Source organism: Mustela putorius, unplaced genomic scaffold, assembly GCF_011764305.1.
Source record: "Mustela putorius furo isolate JIRA1106 unplaced genomic scaffold, ASM1176430v1.1 tig00000095_pilon_pilon_pilon, whole genome shotgun sequence".
NCBI lineage: Eukaryota > Metazoa > Chordata > Mammalia > Carnivora > Mustelidae > Mustela > Mustela putorius.
In genome coordinates, this window is record NW_025421280.1 from 22,784,512 (window position 1) to 22,803,549 (window position 19,038).

Genomic DNA, 19,038 nt, shown 5'->3' on the forward strand with positions numbered 1-19,038 from the left:
AGATCACAAGCAGGCAGAGAGGCAGGCAGAGAAAGAGGGGGAAGCAGGCTCCCCACTGAGCAGAGAGCCCAATGTGGGGCTTGATCCCAGGACCCTGAGATCATGACTTGAACCGAAGGAGGCTTTAACCTTCGGCTTTAACCCACTTTAGCCCGCTTTACCCACTGAGCCACCCAGATGCCCCAACAGAGTCTCTTTTTAAAAAGATTTTATTCATTTATTTGAGAGAGAGAACGAGAGTGAGAGAGAGAGCGTGCATGTGCCTGAGCAAGGGGAGGGGTAGAGGGAGAAGGAGAGAGAATCCCAAGCAGACTCTGCACTGAGTGTGGAGCCCCGTGTGGGGCTGGATCCTAAGATCCCAAGATCATGACCTGAGCTGAAGTCAGGTGCCCCCAAATTAAAATTGTTTGCTCAAAATACTCTCTTAAGGGGCATCTGGGTGGCTCAGCTGGTTAGGCGCCCAATTCTTGGTTTTGGCTCAGGTTGTGATTGTGAGGTGGTGACATCGAGCCCTGTGCAGCCCTGCCCATTGTTGGACTCTGTGCTCAGTGGGAATTCTGCTTGAGATTCTCTCCCTCTCCCTTTTCCCCTCCCCAATTCATGCTCTTTCTCTCCCTCAAATAAATAAATAACATTTTTTTAAAAAAAAGATTCTACTTATTTATTTGACAGAGAGAGGAGAGACACAGTGTGAGAGGAAACACAAGGTGGGAGGTGGGAGAGGGAGAAACAGCATCCTGGGATCATGACGAGAGCCAAAGGCAGACACTTAATGACTGAGCCACCCAGGTACCCCTCAAATAATAAATCTTTTTTTTTTTTTTTTAAGATTTTATTTATTTATTTGACAGAGAGAGAGATCACAAATAGGCAGAGAGACAGAGAGAGAGATGAGGAGAAGCAGGCTCCCTGCTGAGCAGAGAGCCCTATGCGGGACTCCATCCCAAGCCTCTGGGATCATGACCTGAGCCGAAGGTAGAGGCTTAACCCACTGAGCCACCCAGGTGCCCCTCAAATAATAAATCTTAAAAAAAAATCAATTGGGCATATTTGTGTGCATACTCTTTTGTTCTGTATTTTCTTTCATTGATTTATGCATTTATCCCTCCACTAATACTATAGGCTTAATACAGGCATATACTAAGTCTTAAAATTCAGTAATCTGATCCCTCCAACTTTATTCTTTAAAAAAACAAAACAAACTTGTTCTAGCTATTCTATTTCCTTTGTGTTTTCATATAAACTTTAGGATAATCTAGAAAATTAAGGGGCATCTGGGTGGCTCATTCGGTTAAGTGTTTGCCTTCAACTTGGGTCATGGTCCCTCCTGGGATTGAGTTCCATGTGGGGCTCCCAGGCAGGGAGTCTGCTTCTCCCTCTGCCTCTCCCTTCTGGCTTGTGCTAGCTCACTCACTCTCTCTCTTTCAAATAAATAAAATCTTTTTAAAAAATTATTTATTTATTTATTTGACAGAGAGAGGTCACAAGTAGGCAGAGAGGCAGACAGAGAGAGAGGGGAAGCAGGCTCCCACTGAGCAGAGAGCCCGATGTGGGGCATGATCCCAGGACCCTGGAACCATGACCTGAGCTGAAGGCAGAGGCTTTAACCCACTGAGCCACCCATGCGCCCCTCAAATAAATAAAATCTTAAAAAAAAAAAAAAAAGAAAATTGGGAAAAATCTTGCTAAGATTTATGTTAAATTTTTAGGCCATTTTGGATGGAATTGACTCTTATTACTATGAGTCTTCCAATCCATGGACATAGTATATCTTTCCATTTATTTAGAACTTTAAATTTCTTTTATCAGCACTATGTAATTTTCAGCATATAAGTCCTGTACGTGTTTTCTTATATTAGTGCCTAAGTCTTCTTTCTTTTTTGACTTTGAAAAATTGCACTGTGAATGGTACTGTAATTATAATTTTTTTATCTAATGTTCATAGCTAGTTTATAGAAATACAGTTGATTTTTGTATGTTAATCTTATGTCCTGTGACCTTCCTGAATCCCTTGTTAGTTCTAGGGTTTTTGTGTGTGTGTGTGTGTGTGTGTGTGTTGTTTTTAATAGAATCAGTGAGATTTATTTTTTTTTAAGATTTTATTTATTTATTTGACAGACAGAGATCACAAGTAGGCAGAGAGGCAGGCAGAGATAGAAGGGGAAGCAGGCTCCCCGCTGAGCAGAGAGCCGGAGGTGGAGCTCTCAGTGAGATTTCTTATGTATAGAGTCATGTCATTTGCAAATAGGGAGTTTTATTTCCTCATTCCTGATCTGTTTAACCTTTATTTCCTTATTTCACTGGCTAGAACTTGCAGAACTGTGTTGAATAAGAATGACAAGAATGGACATTTTTGCCTTGTCCCCACTATTACAGAGAAGTATTTACTATTTCATTATTAAATATGTTAGATGTACTTTTTTTTAAATGCTCTTTATCAAGTTGAGAAATTTACCTTCTGTTACTCTTTTTTTCTGAGAATTTTATCATGAATGGATATTGACTTGTCAGATACTTTTCTGCATTGATTGATGTAATCACAAAGTGGTTTTTCTTTAACCTGTTAACTTTGCATTATTGGAACCAACCCACCAACTTGAACATGTTGTATGATCTTTTTGTATATTGCTGAATTCAATTTACTTATGTTTTGTTAAATATTTTTACAACTATAGTCATGAAAGATTATTAGTCTGTCATTTTTTTCTATATTATTTTATCTGCTTTTGGTTTCAGGATGATACTATTTTCTTAAAATTAATTAGGAAGTGTTTCCCCTTCTGTTTTTGGAGGGAGATTGTATAGAACTGGTGTTAATTCTTTAAACATTTGATAGAATTTTATAATGAAACCATCTAGGCTTAGGGATTTGGGGAGGAGTCTTAAAATTATGAATCCAATTTTCTTAATAGTTACAGGGCTATTCAAATTCCTTACTTCATGTTGGGCGAATTGTGATAGTTTATGTTTTTGTTTTTTCATCTATGTTGTCAAATTTGTCTGTGTAGAGTTGTTTGTAGTATTCCCTTATTATCCTTTTGAAGTCTACATGGTCTCTGGTGATATCTTCTGTTTTATTCCTGGTATGGTAATTTGTGATTTTCTCTTTCTTTTTTGTCAGCTTCATTAGAGGTTTGTTAATGTTTTTGATTCTTTCAAGAAAACAACTCTTTGTTTTATTGATTTCTTCAACTCTTTTTCTGTTTTCTATTACACTGGTTTCTGCTCATATCTTTATAATTTCCTTCCTTTTGCTTGTTTTAGGTTTAGTTTGCTTTTCTTTTTGAAGGGCTTTTTAGGTGAGAGCTTAGATGATTGATTTGAGTCTTTTCCTCTTTTCTAATGTATGCAGTCAGTGTTAATGGCTTTCCTCTTAGCAGTGCTTTAGTTGTGTCTCACAAACACACATAGAGATAGATAGATAGATAGATTCTTATCTATCTATCTATCTATCTATCTCTGTGTGTGTATTTTTAAAAATTTATTTACTTATTTAAGTAATCTCTGTACCCAGTGTAGGAGTCAGATTCACAACCCCGAGATCAGCAGTTGCATGCTTTCCCATCTGAGCCAGCCAGGCACTTCTAACTTGCATATTAATTGCCTATCAGTTCAGTGTGTTTTCTAATTTCCTTTGAGACTTCCTTTTTGAATTATTTAGAAGAGTATTGTTTAATTTCCAAGTGTTGGAGATTATTGATTTCTAGTTTTAGCCCATTGTGATCAGAAGATATAACTCTGTATTATTTAAAATCTTTTAAAGTTCTTGAAGCTTGTTTTATGCCTGTGATCTATCCAGTCTGTTCCATGGTCACTTGATTTTTAATGTATGTGCATCAGAAGTGAGCACTTCATGGACACTTGGAAGGAATGTGTATTCTGCTCTCATTTGGTGGAGGGTTCTGTAAATGTCTGTTAGATCCTGTTGGTTGATGGTATTGAGTTCTTCTCTATCTTTGCTGGTTTTCAGTCTTTTTGTTTTACCAGTTTGTTGACAGAGGGAGTTGAAATCTCCAAGTATAATTGCTGGTTTGTCTGTTTCTCCTTTTTTTTTTTTTAAGATTTTATTTATTTATTTGACAGAGAGAGATCACAAGTAGGCAGAGAGGCAGGCAGAGAGAGAGAGAGAGAGAGGAGGAAGCAGGCTCCCTGCTGAGCAGAGAGCCTGATGCGGGACTCGATCCCAGGACCCTGAGATCATGACCTGAGCCGAAGGCAGCGGCTTAACCCACTGAGCCACCCAGGCGCCCGCAGAAGTTCATTTTTGATGTGTCATTGCATGCACTTACTTGGGTTTATTCTGTTTAGTATTTGCTCACCTTCTTGAAACTGTGTGTATGTTTTGCCACATTGAGAAAGTTTTAGGAACCTTTTGGCAATGATTTCTTCAAGTACCTTTTCGGTCCTGTTGTCTTTTCTCTTCTTCTGGGACCCTGAGGCCACAAAACTAGATTTTTTTGTTATAGTCATACAAGTCTTGAGGTTCTGTTCAATCTGTTTCGGTATGCTTTCTTCCTGTTGTTCAAATTTTCCATTGTTGTGTTTTCCAGTTGATGTTTTTTTTCTCTCTTGCCTCTATTCTGCTCTTTTTTCTTTTTTAAAGATTTTATTTATTTATTTGAGAGAGGGAAAGAATGAGGGGGGTGGGGCAGAGGGAAAGGGAGAAGCAGACTTACTGCAGAGCAGGGAGCCGGAGGTGGGGCTCAATTCAGGGCTCAATCCTGGGACTCATAGATCATGACCTGAGCTGAAGGCAGGTGCTTGACCAACTGAGCCACCCAGGCGCACCTCTGTTCTGCTCCTGAGTGAGCCATCCATTGAGCTTTTTATTTTGGTTATATTTTTCTTTTTCCCTTTTCTTTTTCCAGTTGTATTTTTCAATTATATGGTTTCCATTTGGTTCTTCCTTACATCTTCTATTTCTGTGCTAAGACTTTGTTTGTTGTGCCTTTCCATATTTTCTTTTGTTTCAAGCATGTTTATAATTACTTATTGAAGGATTTTTACCATGGCTGCTTTAAAATCTTTGTCAGATAAACAAAAACCCAAAACCAAACAAATATTTGTCAGATAACAGTAACATCTCTGTTATCTGTTGCTTGTCTTTTTCCTTTCAGTTTGAGGTCTAGCTGGTTTGGAGTATGATGAGTGATTTTCAATTGAAACCTGGTTATTTGCATGTTACGTAAATAACGTATTTTCTATTTTAGCTGGCTTTTTCCAGCAGGAAAGGAAAGAATGCTGCCTTGATATTGCCAGGTGGAGATAGAAGTGTAGGTTCCCGACTTGGCTTCTGTTGGCACCTCAGGGTGGGGCACTTCTTTTTACTGCTGGGTGGGTGTGGGAGTTGCAGCATCTCCACTGACCCCAGCCGATAGGAGGGTGCTGGTTACTGGCTGTCAGGGATGAAAGTCCTAGTTCCCTACCTGGCCTTCTCCGACTCCACCCTGACAGCATGTTGGGTTCCTTGTTAGAGCCCTGCAAGGGTGGAAGTCCAAGTTCCCTACTTGGTGTTTGCTGGTGTGGTTTTGTTTTATGGTGTATGGCTAGAGTTGAGTGTTTATTGTCTAAAACTTTCTTATTTTTCTAAGCTGACCCTTTCTTGGTCCTTGGTCTAGAGAACACAGGCTTTTGTTGGGGCTCTTTCTGGTCTATGCTTGTTCGTATTCCTGGATTGCCAGTTTCCTCAGTCCCAGATCTGAGATATATCAGAAAGAAAATCCAAGGAACTTACCACCAAGTCATTCCTCAAGTTCAGAGTCTCCTAACCAGTCTCTCTTTTTCTTTGGACTTTCAGAGTCTTCTCATGTTTGCTTAAAAATAAAGTCTAGGGTTTTTGACAGCTCTTTCTACCCATGGGTCCTGTCTCATCCTTTAATAAAACCACCTTTTTTGCACCCCCCCCAAATTAAATAAAAATAACATCTGGGGTTTTTTGTTGCACTTCAGCAGAGAGAATTTATATTTCCAACTCAGGCTTTTCCTGAACTCCATACAAGTTTATCCAGCATTTCTATTTGGATGCTAATAGGCACCTCAGTGTCATCATGTGCAAAAATGAGCTCCCAGTCTTCTCCAATAACTGCTCCGCCTACAACCTTCTCCACCTCAGTTGTGGCAACCATACTTCTAGTTGTTCAGCTCTAAATCACAGGAGTCATCCGAGATGCCTCTCTTTTCTCACCGTACATGTCCCATCTATTCAACAGTTAAGCTTGCTTTCAGTGTATGCCAAGTCTGTCCCTTCTCATCCCTCCATTTGCAGCCACATTGCTCCAGGTCACCTTCATCACAAAACAGGGAGAAGATTCTCACAATAAGACATCAATTCCATACCAATCCTCTTTGGCCCCCACGTCACCGTGAGTAAGCTCCAGTGTCCTCTGGTCACGTGGGTCTCCTTGCTGTTCCTCAGACATACCAGATTTACATGTGCCCAGATCATTGGGGGAAGTTATATTTTAAAAAGCCATTACTATATGATTGACATTGTCTTAAATTTATTATTTTTAGAAAAATTGAAGTCTTTCCAAGGAAAAACTTTCCTAATCAGAATGATGACTCTATTCATCTCTCTCTCTCTTTTTTTTTTTTTAATGTTCCTTGGAGTGCTTTAGTTTTATTTATGCAAATCCTATTACTGTTTGACGCACATATATTTTATTGCTATTCAGGATAGGATTCCTTCCGGCTCTCTGCTCGGCAGGGAGCCTGCTTCCCTTCCTCTCTCTCTGCCTGCCTCTCTGCCTATTTGTGATCTCTGTCCGTCAAATAAATAAAATCTTTAAAAAAATAATATCTTTAGAATAGGATTCCTCCACATTATTTTCAAATTGTTATTGCTGGTATGTAGGAAAATTATTGAACTTATATGTTTATTTCATGTTTCTCCTTGGAACTGTTAAAGCTTAACTCTTCACTTTTTTTTTTTTTCAAGATTTTATTTATTCATTTGACAGACAGAGATCACAAGTAGGCAGGCAGAGAGAGAGAGAGAGGAAGAAGCAGGCTCTTCAATGAGCCGAGAGCCCAATGCAAGGCTCCATCCCAGGACCCTGAAATCATGATCTGAGCTGAAGGCAGAGGCCTTAACCCACTGTGCCACCCAGGCGCCCCTTAACTCTCCAGCTTTAATTATTCTTTGGTTGATGCCTCTGTGTGTTGTGATTCCTCTTGGCTCTGTACTCGCTGTGGATCTTGCATGGGGTTTTTTGTCTCAGATCTTTTCTGGAATTACCCCTGCCTGCCTTACTTAAGCTCTTGTGTCTTAGGCCCTGGATGCCAGAGACTGGTATGGAGGCCTCTCCTTGCTCCTCCCCCGGCTCTGCACAGGATCTGTGTCGTGGCACTTAGAGCTCTGAACAGCTCTTTCCTGTTCACCTTTCCTTGATCGAGCTTCCTGATCTCTGAGAGCCTGGGATGGATTTGGTGCTCAATGGATATTTGTTGAAGGAATAAGTGAATGACCTTCCAACTGGCTTTATTGGGAATGCTCTTGTATTTGAGAGAATTCCTCCACATATTTTCCAGCTCCTCTGTTGACTTTTTTCTTGTGTGTGGATGCTTTGTGATATTTTCATTTAACCTTATTTCCCAGTGATTTCCACCAATATTCTATGTTCCAAATAACTAGCAGTTTGACAGGGCAGTCTTTCATTGGTCTAATAATGATCACTCCCACACTCACCTTGTAATCTGTAACCTGCTGAGCCTGTTGACTCTGATGTTGCTGCTACTGACTTGATGACTTTTTCCTCCCTCTCAGATTCAGGCTTCTTCGGGAGAAACCAAGTACAGTGGGGCCTTGGACTGTGCCAAGAAGCTATACCAGGAATCTGGGATCCGAGGCATCTACAAAGGGACAGTGCTCACCCTCATGCGAGGTAATCTTCTAGGTTCTCCACCTGAGGACACCTTGCAGGGGGAGCTCATCGGAAGAGGGCTTGCCACAGAGAGTCTTACCTGTATCCCCGGATACAGGTAATGCCTTGGCATTGTACAGGCTACACTTCTGACTGGCATGGTGTGTCCTATTTTTGGGGCAGTCTCATCCCTGGCCAGCATGGAGACAAATGAGGATAGGAGGACCTGTATCCTTCTGGCAGGCTGCCCTCAAGGATGTAACTCAAGATAGTGCCAGTTACAGGGGAGTAGCTAGTAGATAGCAGTCATGGCTGGAGGGATGAGGGACAGTGGGGCTCTCCCTGGTTTCAAGAGGCATGTGCTGCTGGGGTGGCAGTCAGAGAGGCAGACACAGCCTCACCCCTGTCCTACTGTAGCTGTTTGGAGGAAGGCCAGAGGCTGGCTGTAGTTGTAACATGGAGTGGGCGTATCCGTGGGGACCACTCAGAGGGGACTTTGAAGGTGAAGTGATGTTGCATGTGTTTGTGCTCATTCACACCAGTGCTTGCCCCAAAGCAGCATCTAATTAATGCAAAATGATTACTGCACATAGGAGATGTGGCTGAGGAACTTCCCAGGAAACCTTGAAAGGGCCAGCCCAAGCTTGGCTCTTCTAAGTTCTAGAAATCCATGAGGATTTTATATTCTTTAATTCGCTTCTTTCTTGCCCCTAACAGATGTTCCAGCAAGCGGGATGTATTTCATGACATATGAGTGGCTGAAAAATATCTTGACGCCAGAGGGAAAGAGGTGAGGAGAACAGAAGAACGCAGAGGCCACTTTGCTCCGTCATGGGTTTGTTGCCCTTTACTGTGAGTGGGTCTGAAGGCAGAGTGGGCTTGCTTCTGGCTCCATGTCCACTTTCCTGTCCTTGCTGCTGAGACCAGCTAACACTGCTTACTCTGTACTTCACCTGCTGGAGCAAGTATATGAAACAAGTTCATGAAACCTCCTCCAAGGAGTGGCAGCTACCATGTCACAGGAGCCCTGGCCTTGGACCTCCTCCCTCTGACCAGCCTCTCCCTTGGTGTAACTGCCCCATCCGCCAAGGGTGGGGATGGTTTGAATGCCTTGCTCACAGCCTTTGTCTGACTGGGGCTGCGGTTGGTATTCTGCAGTGTCAGTGAGCTCAGTGTGCCTCGGATCCTGGTGGCTGGGGGCATCGCAGGGATCTTCAACTGGGCTGTGGCAATCCCCCCGGACGTGCTCAAGTCCCGCTTCCAGACTGGTTAGTGGAGGGTAGTGGGGTAGATGGGGGTGGACTGGGTACCAGAACTGGCTGCCCCTGGGGTGCAGAGCTCTTAGGGCCCTGGAGATACTCTCCACAGCAGCACCCAGCAGCTCTCTGACCAACATTTTCCTTACAGTCATTTGTGTCCTAGGAACCCTAGATTCATTTCCTTTTGGCCAGAACACAAAATAAGTGAGATAAGCAGTCAGATCAACTCTGCTGCCTTCCCATGAGCAGAAGGACTCTTACGTTCTTCACTTTTCCTCTCCACTCCCTCAGCATCAGTAATCCAGACATTGTTTATCCCAAGGTGAATGGTGTTGTCTGTGGACTGGTCCCAGATGACCTGGAGGGTGTTCTCTTCCTGATGCAGTGACCCAGCAGGAAGACTTGATTATGGAACTGTTCCCATGTAGGTTACTATAGGCAGGTCAGGAAACTTCCTAAAGCCTTAACAGTTGGATTCCACCCACAGCACCTCCTGGAAAATACCCTAATGGTTTCAGAGATGTACTGAGAGAGCTGATCCAGAACGAAGGAGTCACATCCTTGTATAAGGGGTTCAATGCAGTGATGATCCGAGCCTTTCCAGCCAATGCGGTGAGTGGAAAGCAGGGGCTATGCTTTCCCTTCAGGGCTTAGAGCAGGTTCCTAGGTCTAGATGGGCTGACTTTTGCTTGCTCCAAGATTGGATTGGGGGCTCAGTTTTCCCCAAATCCCACCCTCAGCCAGAGCCTCCTTATTTGCTTCTTTTCCTGAAGCTTCAGTTGTCATCGTCTTTGGAATTCTTTGAGGGGAGGGGCTTTTTTTTTTTTTTTTTTAAGATTTTATTTATTCATTTGAGAGAAAGAAGAGAGCACAAACAGGGGGAGGGGGAAAAGGAGAGGGGGGAAGCAGATTCCCTGCTGAGCTGGGAGCCTGACATGGGGCTTGATCCCAGGATTTAGAGATCATAGCTGGAACCCAAGGCAGATGCTCAACGATCTGAGCCACTCAGGTGCCCCATAAGGGGAGGGGTTTTGATCTCCTGTCTTGGTCATCAGAAGTGGGTAGTTTTGAGACATGGATTTTCTTCCCCTCACAGGAATATGAAAGCACAGCTTGATTCCCTGACCTGGGGTGGGAACGAAGTTGGGGAGGGGTTCTGATGAAGTCACGGAAGGGTTCTGGTCCTGACAGGGGCAGCCAAGCATGGTGCTGGGGTCTTTGTGATAGTCCCAACTTCTGCTAGCTTTTTTCTTCCTTTTAACCCCTTCTCAGGCCTGTTTCCTTGGCTTTGAAGTTGCCATGAAGTTCCTTAATTGGGCCACTCCCAACTTATGAGGCTGAAGGCTGCTCAAGGCTTCTGGAAGATAGAAGCTATCACAGAGGAGAAGCCGTGGGCAGGACTAGGCAGTCCTGAAGGCAAAGGGAGGGGAATGGTGGGATCAGAACTCTGTACATGGACTTGTTGAGACCATTGCCTTAATGACATCCTCTACCTGGTATAACTTGGTGTGCCATTTTGAAACTTGAATTTACTCATGTCAGTTTAAGGGATCTCAAGAGGATTTGGAGGTGGAGTAAGTAGCTTCTAGACCAGATACCACCTACGGTCAGAGAGCTATCTACTGGTGGACTACAGGCCCTACTACACCCAAAATACTACTCAAGAAAGAGAGAAACTCAGCTTCTCACTAGAGACACTATGCATGTTTTCAACCAGCTGACCAAGAGTTGGTGTTGTCTTCGATCCCTACCCAGGAACACCCACCAGATTTCCAGGGTTATCACTTAATCCTGGCCTGCATATGGGGATGTGGACTTGGAAGGCCACATCTCTCTGTCCAAGTAGACTGAGCAAATGTGCCTAGGGGCAGATAGCCTGTTAACAGGTTGAGTTTTTCTTTCTAATGCATGCAAGTAATCAAAGCTAAAAGTACAGTAGCCTAATTTCCCAGGAGTAGATGGAGAGCTTTCCCTCCTACACAGTGAGGAGGGTTTTGAATCAACAGTTCTAGCCTGCTGAGATAAGTGACAAAGCTTGGGGTGTAGGAAAGGCTTTTTTCACACACTCTTTTCTCATGAGAGCGCCCTATTTTAACAGGAAACAATAAATATTGTTTCTAATTTTTGCATTGTGTGAAATTATTTCGATTCTGGGTCACTTCAGCAGGCAGCCTGTGGCTTTGGTGGAGGTTGTCAGGGATCTGGTATCCTTCTTGGTGGCTCCAGGCAGGGGATTTAGGAGGAGGAAGAGGAGGAAGTTTAGGCTAGCCCAGCCTTCCCTGACTGTCCTAGCAGCAACTGCCTGATGGGGAAGTGGGGGAGCTTGATTGCTAACTATTCCCATAGCCCTCAGTACAAGCCTGCAGCCCTTCCTTTCACTCTTCACCTCTCTGCCCTGAGCTAACAGAGAGTTGATTGTTCTAAAAGCCAGAATCAATCCTGACTTATCATGAGTTTGGGGGTCACTGTGATCTGATGTCACCAGCCAGGCTTTGTTAATTAGGCTATTGGTGATGCACAGGTACATCCAGGGGAGGTAAGGGAGCCCAGTTAATTTGTCCTTGTCTGGTGGCTGGCGAGGCTACCAGAGCTGGGCTTCTCTGGCATTGTCCCACCTGGCAGTCACAGTTAGAGTTCTGCTGGTACATCCCACCTTGCAGCAGCTGCAGAGAGACCCTGGGACTTAGGCTTTAGTGCCATTACTTGAATAAGGGGATGAGGGGGAAAGGACCCACCCCCATCTGAGAGTGGGCTTGGCCAGCCTGGCAGGAAGCTAAAGATTTGAGGGTTTAAGGAAGGACACTTTATTCCTGGGAAGATATTCTTGGATGACCAGAAAGGAATTATGGTCAAGCAAAAACAACAACAAATAACATTGTTCTGAGATGAAAATTATGTGCCCTCTGCTTAGGAAGATTAATTCAGTGCTATGCCTGCTCCCTAATGCTGCAGGATGTCTTTATTTAATCTCTCCCTGGTTTGGAGAAGGCCACATAAGTGTTTCTTGAAGCTCTTGGCAGCACCCTGTCCTTGAGATAATCCTGCAACCTCAGCCTTTGCCTGAAAGCCCCTGTGAGTGCATTTGCATTCTAGCCAAATGACAGCCATTCCCATGGCTCAGGATCACTTTTACAGTCCTTGCGTCTGGCTATTTTGCCCTTTGAAACAGCTTCCATTTTAAAATGGAATGTTTCGTTTCCTTGATGTTAGTGGTGATAGATTCTTCTACTCCTTTGGTTGTTGGATAGGTGTTAAGTCAAATAGGGAAGACCCAGGAGACGTATTTGTGAAGGGAGCAGAGCAGATGGTAAGTAAGTCCCTCCTGGCTGGCACTTCCTTTTTATGATGCACTTTGAAATGCCACCTGTTCCTGATATATCTCTGCTGTCCGTGATGGGGGTGAGGGTGGGGGTAGGGCTGGGGCCCTCCTCAACAATTTCTCTGTCACAGGCAGCATTTAGAAGCCAGACAGCAGGTGTTAAAACAACCAGCCGGTGATAACAGCCTCACCCAGGCACAAAGAAGAGTATAACTGGGTCAAAGGTGAGGGGCAGCGAGTGGAATGTTGCAACAAGCCTATTAGAAGCAACAGTAGTGCCATTTTCCTGTTGTAAGGTCATACCATCTCCACCTACAATTCTTTATCTACAGTTCTTTTGAGGCTGAAGCCCCTGTGCCCTTTCTAACCTTTCCATGGGTTTATTCTTTTTTTTTTTTTTAAGATTTTTATTTATTTATTTGACAAGCAGAGATCACAAGTAGGCAGAGAGGCAGGCAGAGAGAGAGAGGGAAGCAGGCTCCCCGCTGAGCAGAGAGCCCGATGCGGGGTTTGATCCCAGGACCTTGGGATCATGACCTAAGCCGAAGGCAGAGGCTTTAACCCACTGAGCCACCCAGGCGCCCCTATTCTTATTACTTTATCTCCATGTAACTCGATGTTTAGTGGGCACGCATTTTTACCCCACTTTTGGATGTGGAAGCCAATGCTCAGACCGGGTAAGCTGATCTGCCAAGATCATTGGCAGATCGATAATAGAGTGCAGATGACAGAGTTATGTCTGGGTGTCCACAGGCCTGAAAAAAGGGTTGTGATGCTATCAGAGGCTGTCCTGGGACTGCTTGGCCCAAGCTCCAGGAGGCATGTCTGCACTACAGGGTCAAAGCTGGGCCACTGGCCTGTGAGTGAGGCCACAGGTGGCAGAGAGTCCCAACAGGTACTGGGAACGCCCCAGGACCAGGTGTTCCCTGAGGGCTCTCTTTTCTGCTTTCTCTGCTCTGGTGAGCATATAGGCCTATGGCTCTCCAGCCAGCCTTTCCCTTGCTTCCCAGGGTCTGTTCTTTCCTTGAGGGGTCTCCGAGGCTGACCCAAGGTCCGCTGCAGAAACTGATACTTTCTTGGGACACAGTGTCCTGGGGAGAGGGTGACTCACAGGTGCAGAAACAGGTGGCCTGGGAATTAACTCCATCCTGGGGCATGGATGCTTGTTAAAATAGAGCAGACTTCCTGGACCAAAGGCAGTGGCCACATGAGGGAGGCATTATAGAGGCTGAGGGACAGCTTGGGTGATGACAGAGAAAACATAGCCCATTTCACCAAGCATTCCTGTCCCAGAGGCTCATAAACACTTCTGAGGCAAAAGAGAAACTGATGGTGGTAGATGCTAAATGAGCTGGGAAGACTGGATCAGAGGGGCTGGCATGCAGGGGTAGTCAGATCACCAACAGGTTCCAGGAGATAGGTAGGGGAGTGGAATGGCCTAGAGATCACTTTTGGGCAGAGAAGAGGGAGGTGTTGCTGCTTGGGCTGAGACCATTCCCCCACTCCCAGTATGCAGAGGGTATCAGAGGGCAGAAGGTATATACACTGGGAGGTTTGGGCCAAGAGCAGGCTCCCAGAGGAGTCTGGGGGAGTTTGGGTGTTTCTCTTCCTCCTAGAAAGAAAAAAAAAATGCTTTAAAATAATAAACCTATCAAGAGTACATGAAATCCACTGTTTCATTGGAAACAATAGTTGGTACCTTACCCATGTTCATTTTCACCAGACCCACTGCTGTCAGGCTAAACATGCGCCCCACCTGTGTTACTGTGATTACTAGTTGTAAACATCTCTGAGAACCGGCCCCATTGTGTTCACGTCTGCCCGTGGTTGGTGGTGTGGCAGTCTCTGCAAGCTCTGACTGCCTGCTGGGGAGTGACTCCTAGGACTGGTGCTTGGAGCTGAGCACCTGTCAGGCCTCTTCTCTACCGCAGGCTCTATATTTCTCTTGCTTCTGAGGGTCTCTGTTTTTGCTTTGTCCCCCACCATCACTTACTGGTGGCAGCTGTTTCCCGGTTACCTGCTGTCTGTGGGTTTGGTTGCCATGGTAACCTCTAGTGGTGTAGCTGGACAGGCTTGAATGAAGGCACTCCTAGGAGGGTGAGGGTAGAAGATGTGGGATTCAGGGCCCTGGTATTCTCTTTTGCTCTAAGGCACTCTTCTTTGGACAGCTCAAATGAGCCTTCATGAAGGCCTTTGGGACTCCACTTGCAACAGAAGGGCTTCCCAGAGATGGATCCCTGCTCTTGGAAGGTGTTAGGGAGGGGAGCCAGGTAGGGCTGGGAGGCTGGCTGTCCATCCTTACTCTCAGGCTGGTTTGTGAGATAAGGAACAGCTATGGGGTTCCTGCTTTCTGTGGCCCTCATTCCCTCCAGGTCTAAAGATGCCCTTTGAATGCTGTGTTTGCTGGCTGGCTAGCAGGCCAAGCTTTGGGCCAACTGACAGCAAACCAGCCTACTCCTGGCAGAAGCTGATGGGAGTTTCCTTGAAGTGACCTGGAGAACCTGCCTACACCCAGCTCTGTCATCAGAGTGGCCTTCCTCTATCTTATTTTGTAATTGAGGTGAGAGTCCTAACTATACAGGTACCTGTCCCCCTTTAAAACATATAAAACCTGGGGGCACCTGGGGGAACTTGGGTGGCTCACTGGATTAAAGCCTCTGCCTTTGGCTCAGGTCATGATCCCAGAGTCCTGGGATTGAGCCCTGCATCGGGCTCTCTGCTCCGCAGGGAGCCTGCTTCCCTTCCTCTCTCTCTGCCTGCCTCTCTGCCTACTTGTGATCTCTGTCTGTCAAATAAATAAATAAATAAATCTTAAAAAAAAAAAAACCCATATAAAACCTGAAGAATGAGCAAGTAGGGGAGTGGAGTTGTGAATTTGCCTTACCAAAGGGTTGGTTGTAGGATTGTTTGAAACAGGCAGATCCCCAGGTGTGATGGTGCAGTGGGAGTGACACACAGTTCTTCTGGATATGGGCTGATTCCTGGAATACTTGGAAGGCTTGGTCTAAAGAGCAGAGAAGAGTTGATGAGCCCTGCCCCGTTAGCTTCTTACTACCCATCCTTAATGAAGTGTTCATACACTGATATCAGAAAGGGCACTTTAAAGAAAAGGATTCTAGTTCTGAGATGGGTCAGGAGAGCAGTTTCACTGACTCCACTTGCTGTGTGGAAGAATTCATTCATTCATTCAGTAAACCTTCCCCAACAGTGTGTGGTAAAGAATCAGCAGGAAACAAATTGGAGGGGCGCCTGGGTGGTTCAGTGGGTTAAAGCCTCTGTCTTTGACTCAGGTCATGATCCCAGAGTCCTGGGATCAAGCCCTGCATTGGGCTTTCTGCTCAGCAGGGAGCCTGCTTCCTGTGCTCTCTCTCTGCCTGCCTCTCTCCCTACTTGTGATCTCTGTCAAATAAATAAATAAATAAATAAATACTAAGGAAAAAAAAAAAAAGGAAACAAATTGGACACTATCCCTGCTCTCACAAAGTAAATTGTGCAAGACTTTCCCCTGGAGTCAAGGAACTTGTCCAGGGAGACACAGCTGTTTGGAATCACAGGCTTGCCTAGCCTAGAGGGTGGATGGCTTCTGTACCAGTGGGGATCTGTTGCTCCTGTTTCCAGAAACTGAGTTCCTAGCAGCACTGAACTCCTGGGTATGTGCCAAGCCAATATGAGAGGGCTTAGTGCTGATTTTAATTAATACTGGGTAATTACCTGGTGGAGCTTAACCATCCCAAATGCCTTGGAGGTTCCCAAGCCTATAGCTCATTACTTTCTGTCTGGGCCCAGCAAAGAGAGGCAGGATTCTGTCCTATGCCCACTGGCCTTTCGTCAGCACTGGGACCCAGAACAATCACCTTTTTCTATTCCCTTCACTCTGGTGTGGGTGAAGGGGGCAACTTGGGAAATAGCCTAGCCTCTCCAGTTCACGTATGCCCCCTCCCTAGGGGCAAAGCATAACAGTGCCTTATGGTCTACTCAACACCATGAAACAGTGTGGGGCCAGGGTGGAGTGTGGGAAGAGCAAAGGCCTGCAGAATCCTGGTGGGAGTGCTTAAGAGGAGAAGAGACACAAAAGTGATTCCTGCTCTGCACCTTACTCCGCGCTCAGCATACATACTCTAACAGGCTTATTTCTCGCATGTGGCTCTCAAATTACTGTATCACAGAAACTCCTACCATCTATCACGCCTTTCCTGTTTGACATATCACAGACCCCCTGCCAGATTTCTGAAGGTCCTACCGTCATGCCACCACTCCACCCTGGGACCAGGGTGGTCCTGACTTGTTACCAGCCCTTTGCTCTTGCTGCCCTCTATGTTTAGATGGCTTTCCTCAAGATTTTCCTGTCGTGGGATCCTGTCCAGGACTCGGAGTCAGCCTGAATGTCACCCCCTAAAGCGCGCCCTCTTGCTCTCCAGGACAGCCGGAACCACACTGAAGTTGTAACGTGTGTGCCAGGTGTCGTCTGGCTTTCTGGCTCTAGGCTGTGTCCCTGGAGGCTACCAAGTGCTGGCAAAGAGGAGGCTCTTACCGGATGTTGAAACAATATGTGAAAGGTCTTGCCGGCTGAGTGGGAAGAACCAAAGACTCCCTCAAGCCAGTAGACCACTCATTCCCGGGACTCGACCCGAGACTGCACAGGACCGGCGGGCGGCCCAGCGGCGCACGCGCACTGGGGGCCGGCGGTCGGCGGGGGCGCGCACGCCCGCGGTCGCGTGCGTCACAACCCGGGCTCCCGCCCCGCCCGTCCCGCCTGCCCGCTCGTCGGTCCCCGCGGCGGCGGCGGCGGCGGCGGCTGCCCAGTGACAGCGGCGGCGGCACCAGGTCGGCGGTAGTAGCTTAGGGTCGTGCGGCCCGGAGACACACACGGGCCGAAGGGCGGCGCGGCGCGAGGAGGGCCAGAGCCGGGTCGCGCGGGAGGAGACCTCGCGGGCGCCGGGCGAAAAGGCCGGCGTGAGGGAGCGCGGAGGCAGTGGCCGCCGGCGGCCCGGACCCGCCTGTCCTCGCGGCCGCCGCCGGCATGAGCCACATCCAGATCCCGCCGGGGCTCACGGAGCTGCTGCAGGGCTACACCGTGGAGGTGCTGCGGCAGCAGCCGCCCGACCTAGTCGACTTCGCGGTGGACTACTTCACCCGCCTGCGCGAGGCCCGCTCGCAGCCCGCCAGCCCGCCCGCCGCCCCTCCTTCCGGCTCCCAGGGTCTGGAGCCCGGCGCTGGCCTGGTCGCCGACGCGAAGGCGGACACCGAGTCGGAGGACGACGAGGACCTGGATGGTAGGCGGCGGGTTGGGCCGGCGTTCGTGGTGGGGGGACGGAGGGGGCGGTGCGGGGGTCTCCAGCGGCGGTCTCGAGGGGCTGCGGGGGCCGACCACACTGGGCCAGGACCTTGGAGCGCGCGAGCGGAGTTTGTCCGGCTTCCCCGAGCCGCGGGCGTGAGTCCCGCGTGCGCCACTTCCCAGCGGAGCTGGGCGGTCCTCCGAGCTCGGGAGCGCACCGAGCGAGTTGTCAGATTCAGCCTGGGAGAAAACGTGCGCCTTCGGCCCGCGTGGTGGCGCGGAGCCCACGGCGGCCTCGCCTCTGCGGGGGGACCCTTCGCCGGGATGGTTCCGAAGAACTAGGACGTTCGTATCCGCCCACTTGTCTTCGATAACCAGGACAGTAACTTCTTTTGGAAATCACTCAGTTTGTGAAAAGTTATGGTGAAAACTTTAAGCATAGCCAAAAGTAGAGAGAGAAAAGGTGAAAAGAACTGTATGTCACCATCCACATTCAACAGTTTAAATAGGTCACAAATGTTTCATCTCTACTTTTTTTCCTTTGCTTTGCTTAAGGTGGTTTTTTTTTTTTTTTTTTTTTTTAAATTCACATACAATGTATTATTTGTTTCAGGGGTGAAGGTCCGTGATTCATCAGTCTTACACAATTCCCAGCACTTACCATAGCACATACCCTCTCTAATGTCCCATCACCCAGCTACCCTATCCCTCCTCCCCGACCCCCCCAGCGCCCCTCAGTTTGTTTCCTGAGATTAAGAGTCTCTTACGGTTCAGTTCGTCTCCCTCCTCGGTCCCATCTTGTTTCATGCTGAAGTATTTTAAAGCAAATCCCAGTCAGGTCATTTCACCTCTGCATAACTGGGCATGGATTTCTTAAAATGTTCTTAGTATTTCTTGAAATTTAAAATATTTCTTAAAATATACGTAATATATATTTCAATTTCGCTAAAACGATTGGATCAAATTCGGTGAGGGTAAACAGTAACTATCTTGTTTAGCATGTAGGGTGCAGGAAAAAAAGACAAGTAACACTTTCTATATCTGATTTAGGCAAGGTTGTCAAAGAACAATTTCATTTTCTTTGTTTGTTTCATCATAGGCTTTGTCAGTTTAACAATAGAATTATCCTACGTTTGAACGGCCAAAATTTAACAAAACAATGAAAACAGAGACAGAGTTAGAGACTCAGTGTTCTTAGAGCATGGTGGGGGCGGGGCGGGAAATGTAGTTTTGAGTAGAATCCACATTCAGTTCAGGTCCGTTAGCTGGAAGTTTCTTATCTGTCATTGCTGTTGGAGGTTGTAAGCTTCAGTGTTGTGGACA

The 19,038-nt window shown here is 46.6% G+C and overlaps 3 protein-coding genes across 4 annotated transcripts in view; 2 read left to right on the forward strand and 1 right to left on the reverse strand.

Moving 5' to 3' along the window:
• The window catches only part of SLC25A20 (solute carrier family 25 member 20), a 29,342-nt gene extending 18,096 nt beyond the window's left edge, over window positions 1-11,246 (forward strand). The window contains exons 5-9 of the mRNA XM_004760703.2: window positions 7,766-7,883; window positions 8,580-8,652; window positions 9,021-9,130; window positions 9,609-9,733; window positions 10,394-11,246. Of these exons, the coding sequence (XP_004760760.1) occupies window positions 7,766-7,883; window positions 8,580-8,652; window positions 9,021-9,130; window positions 9,609-9,733; window positions 10,394-10,456 (489 nt within the window). The 3' untranslated portion in view covers window positions 10,457-11,246. The remainder of the gene's footprint in view (window positions 1-7,765; window positions 7,884-8,579; window positions 8,653-9,020; window positions 9,131-9,608; window positions 9,734-10,393) is intronic.
• A 129-nt stretch (window positions 11,247-11,375) lies between these two features.
• LOC123391314 lies at window positions 11,376-17,462 on the reverse strand. The gene is made up of 5 exons (XM_045077499.1): window positions 17,366-17,462; window positions 16,972-17,278; window positions 15,325-15,444; window positions 14,458-14,529; window positions 11,376-14,052 (listed from the first exon to the last, which is right to left on the reverse strand). The coding sequence occupies exons 1-5, from the start codon at window positions 17,460-17,462 to the stop codon at window positions 13,806-13,808; spliced, it is 843 nt and encodes a 280-aa protein (XP_044933434.1). The 3' UTR covers window positions 11,376-13,805.
• Window positions 17,203-19,038, forward strand: part of PRKAR2A (protein kinase cAMP-dependent type II regulatory subunit alpha) — a 146,769-nt gene continuing 144,933 nt past the window's right edge. For both annotated transcript variants that reach the window (XM_045080211.1, XM_045080208.1), the window contains exon 1: window positions 17,203-17,713. In XM_045080211.1, the coding sequence (XP_044936146.1) occupies window positions 17,461-17,713 (253 nt within the window). In that variant the 5' untranslated portion in view covers window positions 17,203-17,460. The remainder of the gene's footprint in view (window positions 17,714-19,038) is intronic.

Bases quoted from the DNA above. Each gene is read 5' to 3' on its own strand.
- LOC123391314 (XM_045077499.1), bottom strand. From the start codon at position 17,462: ATGCCGGCGGCGGCCGCGAGGACAGGCGGGTCCGGGCCGCCGGCGGCC. The intron at 14,530-15,324 runs GTAAGGCAAATT...TCACCCTCCTAG, and splicing joins ATCCTACAACCAACCCTTTG to GAGTGCCTTCATTCAAGCCT. The intron at 14,053-14,457 runs GTAACCGGGAAA...TTTTCTTTCTAG, and splicing joins ACCAAACCCACAGACAGCAG to GAGGAAGAGAAACACCCAAA.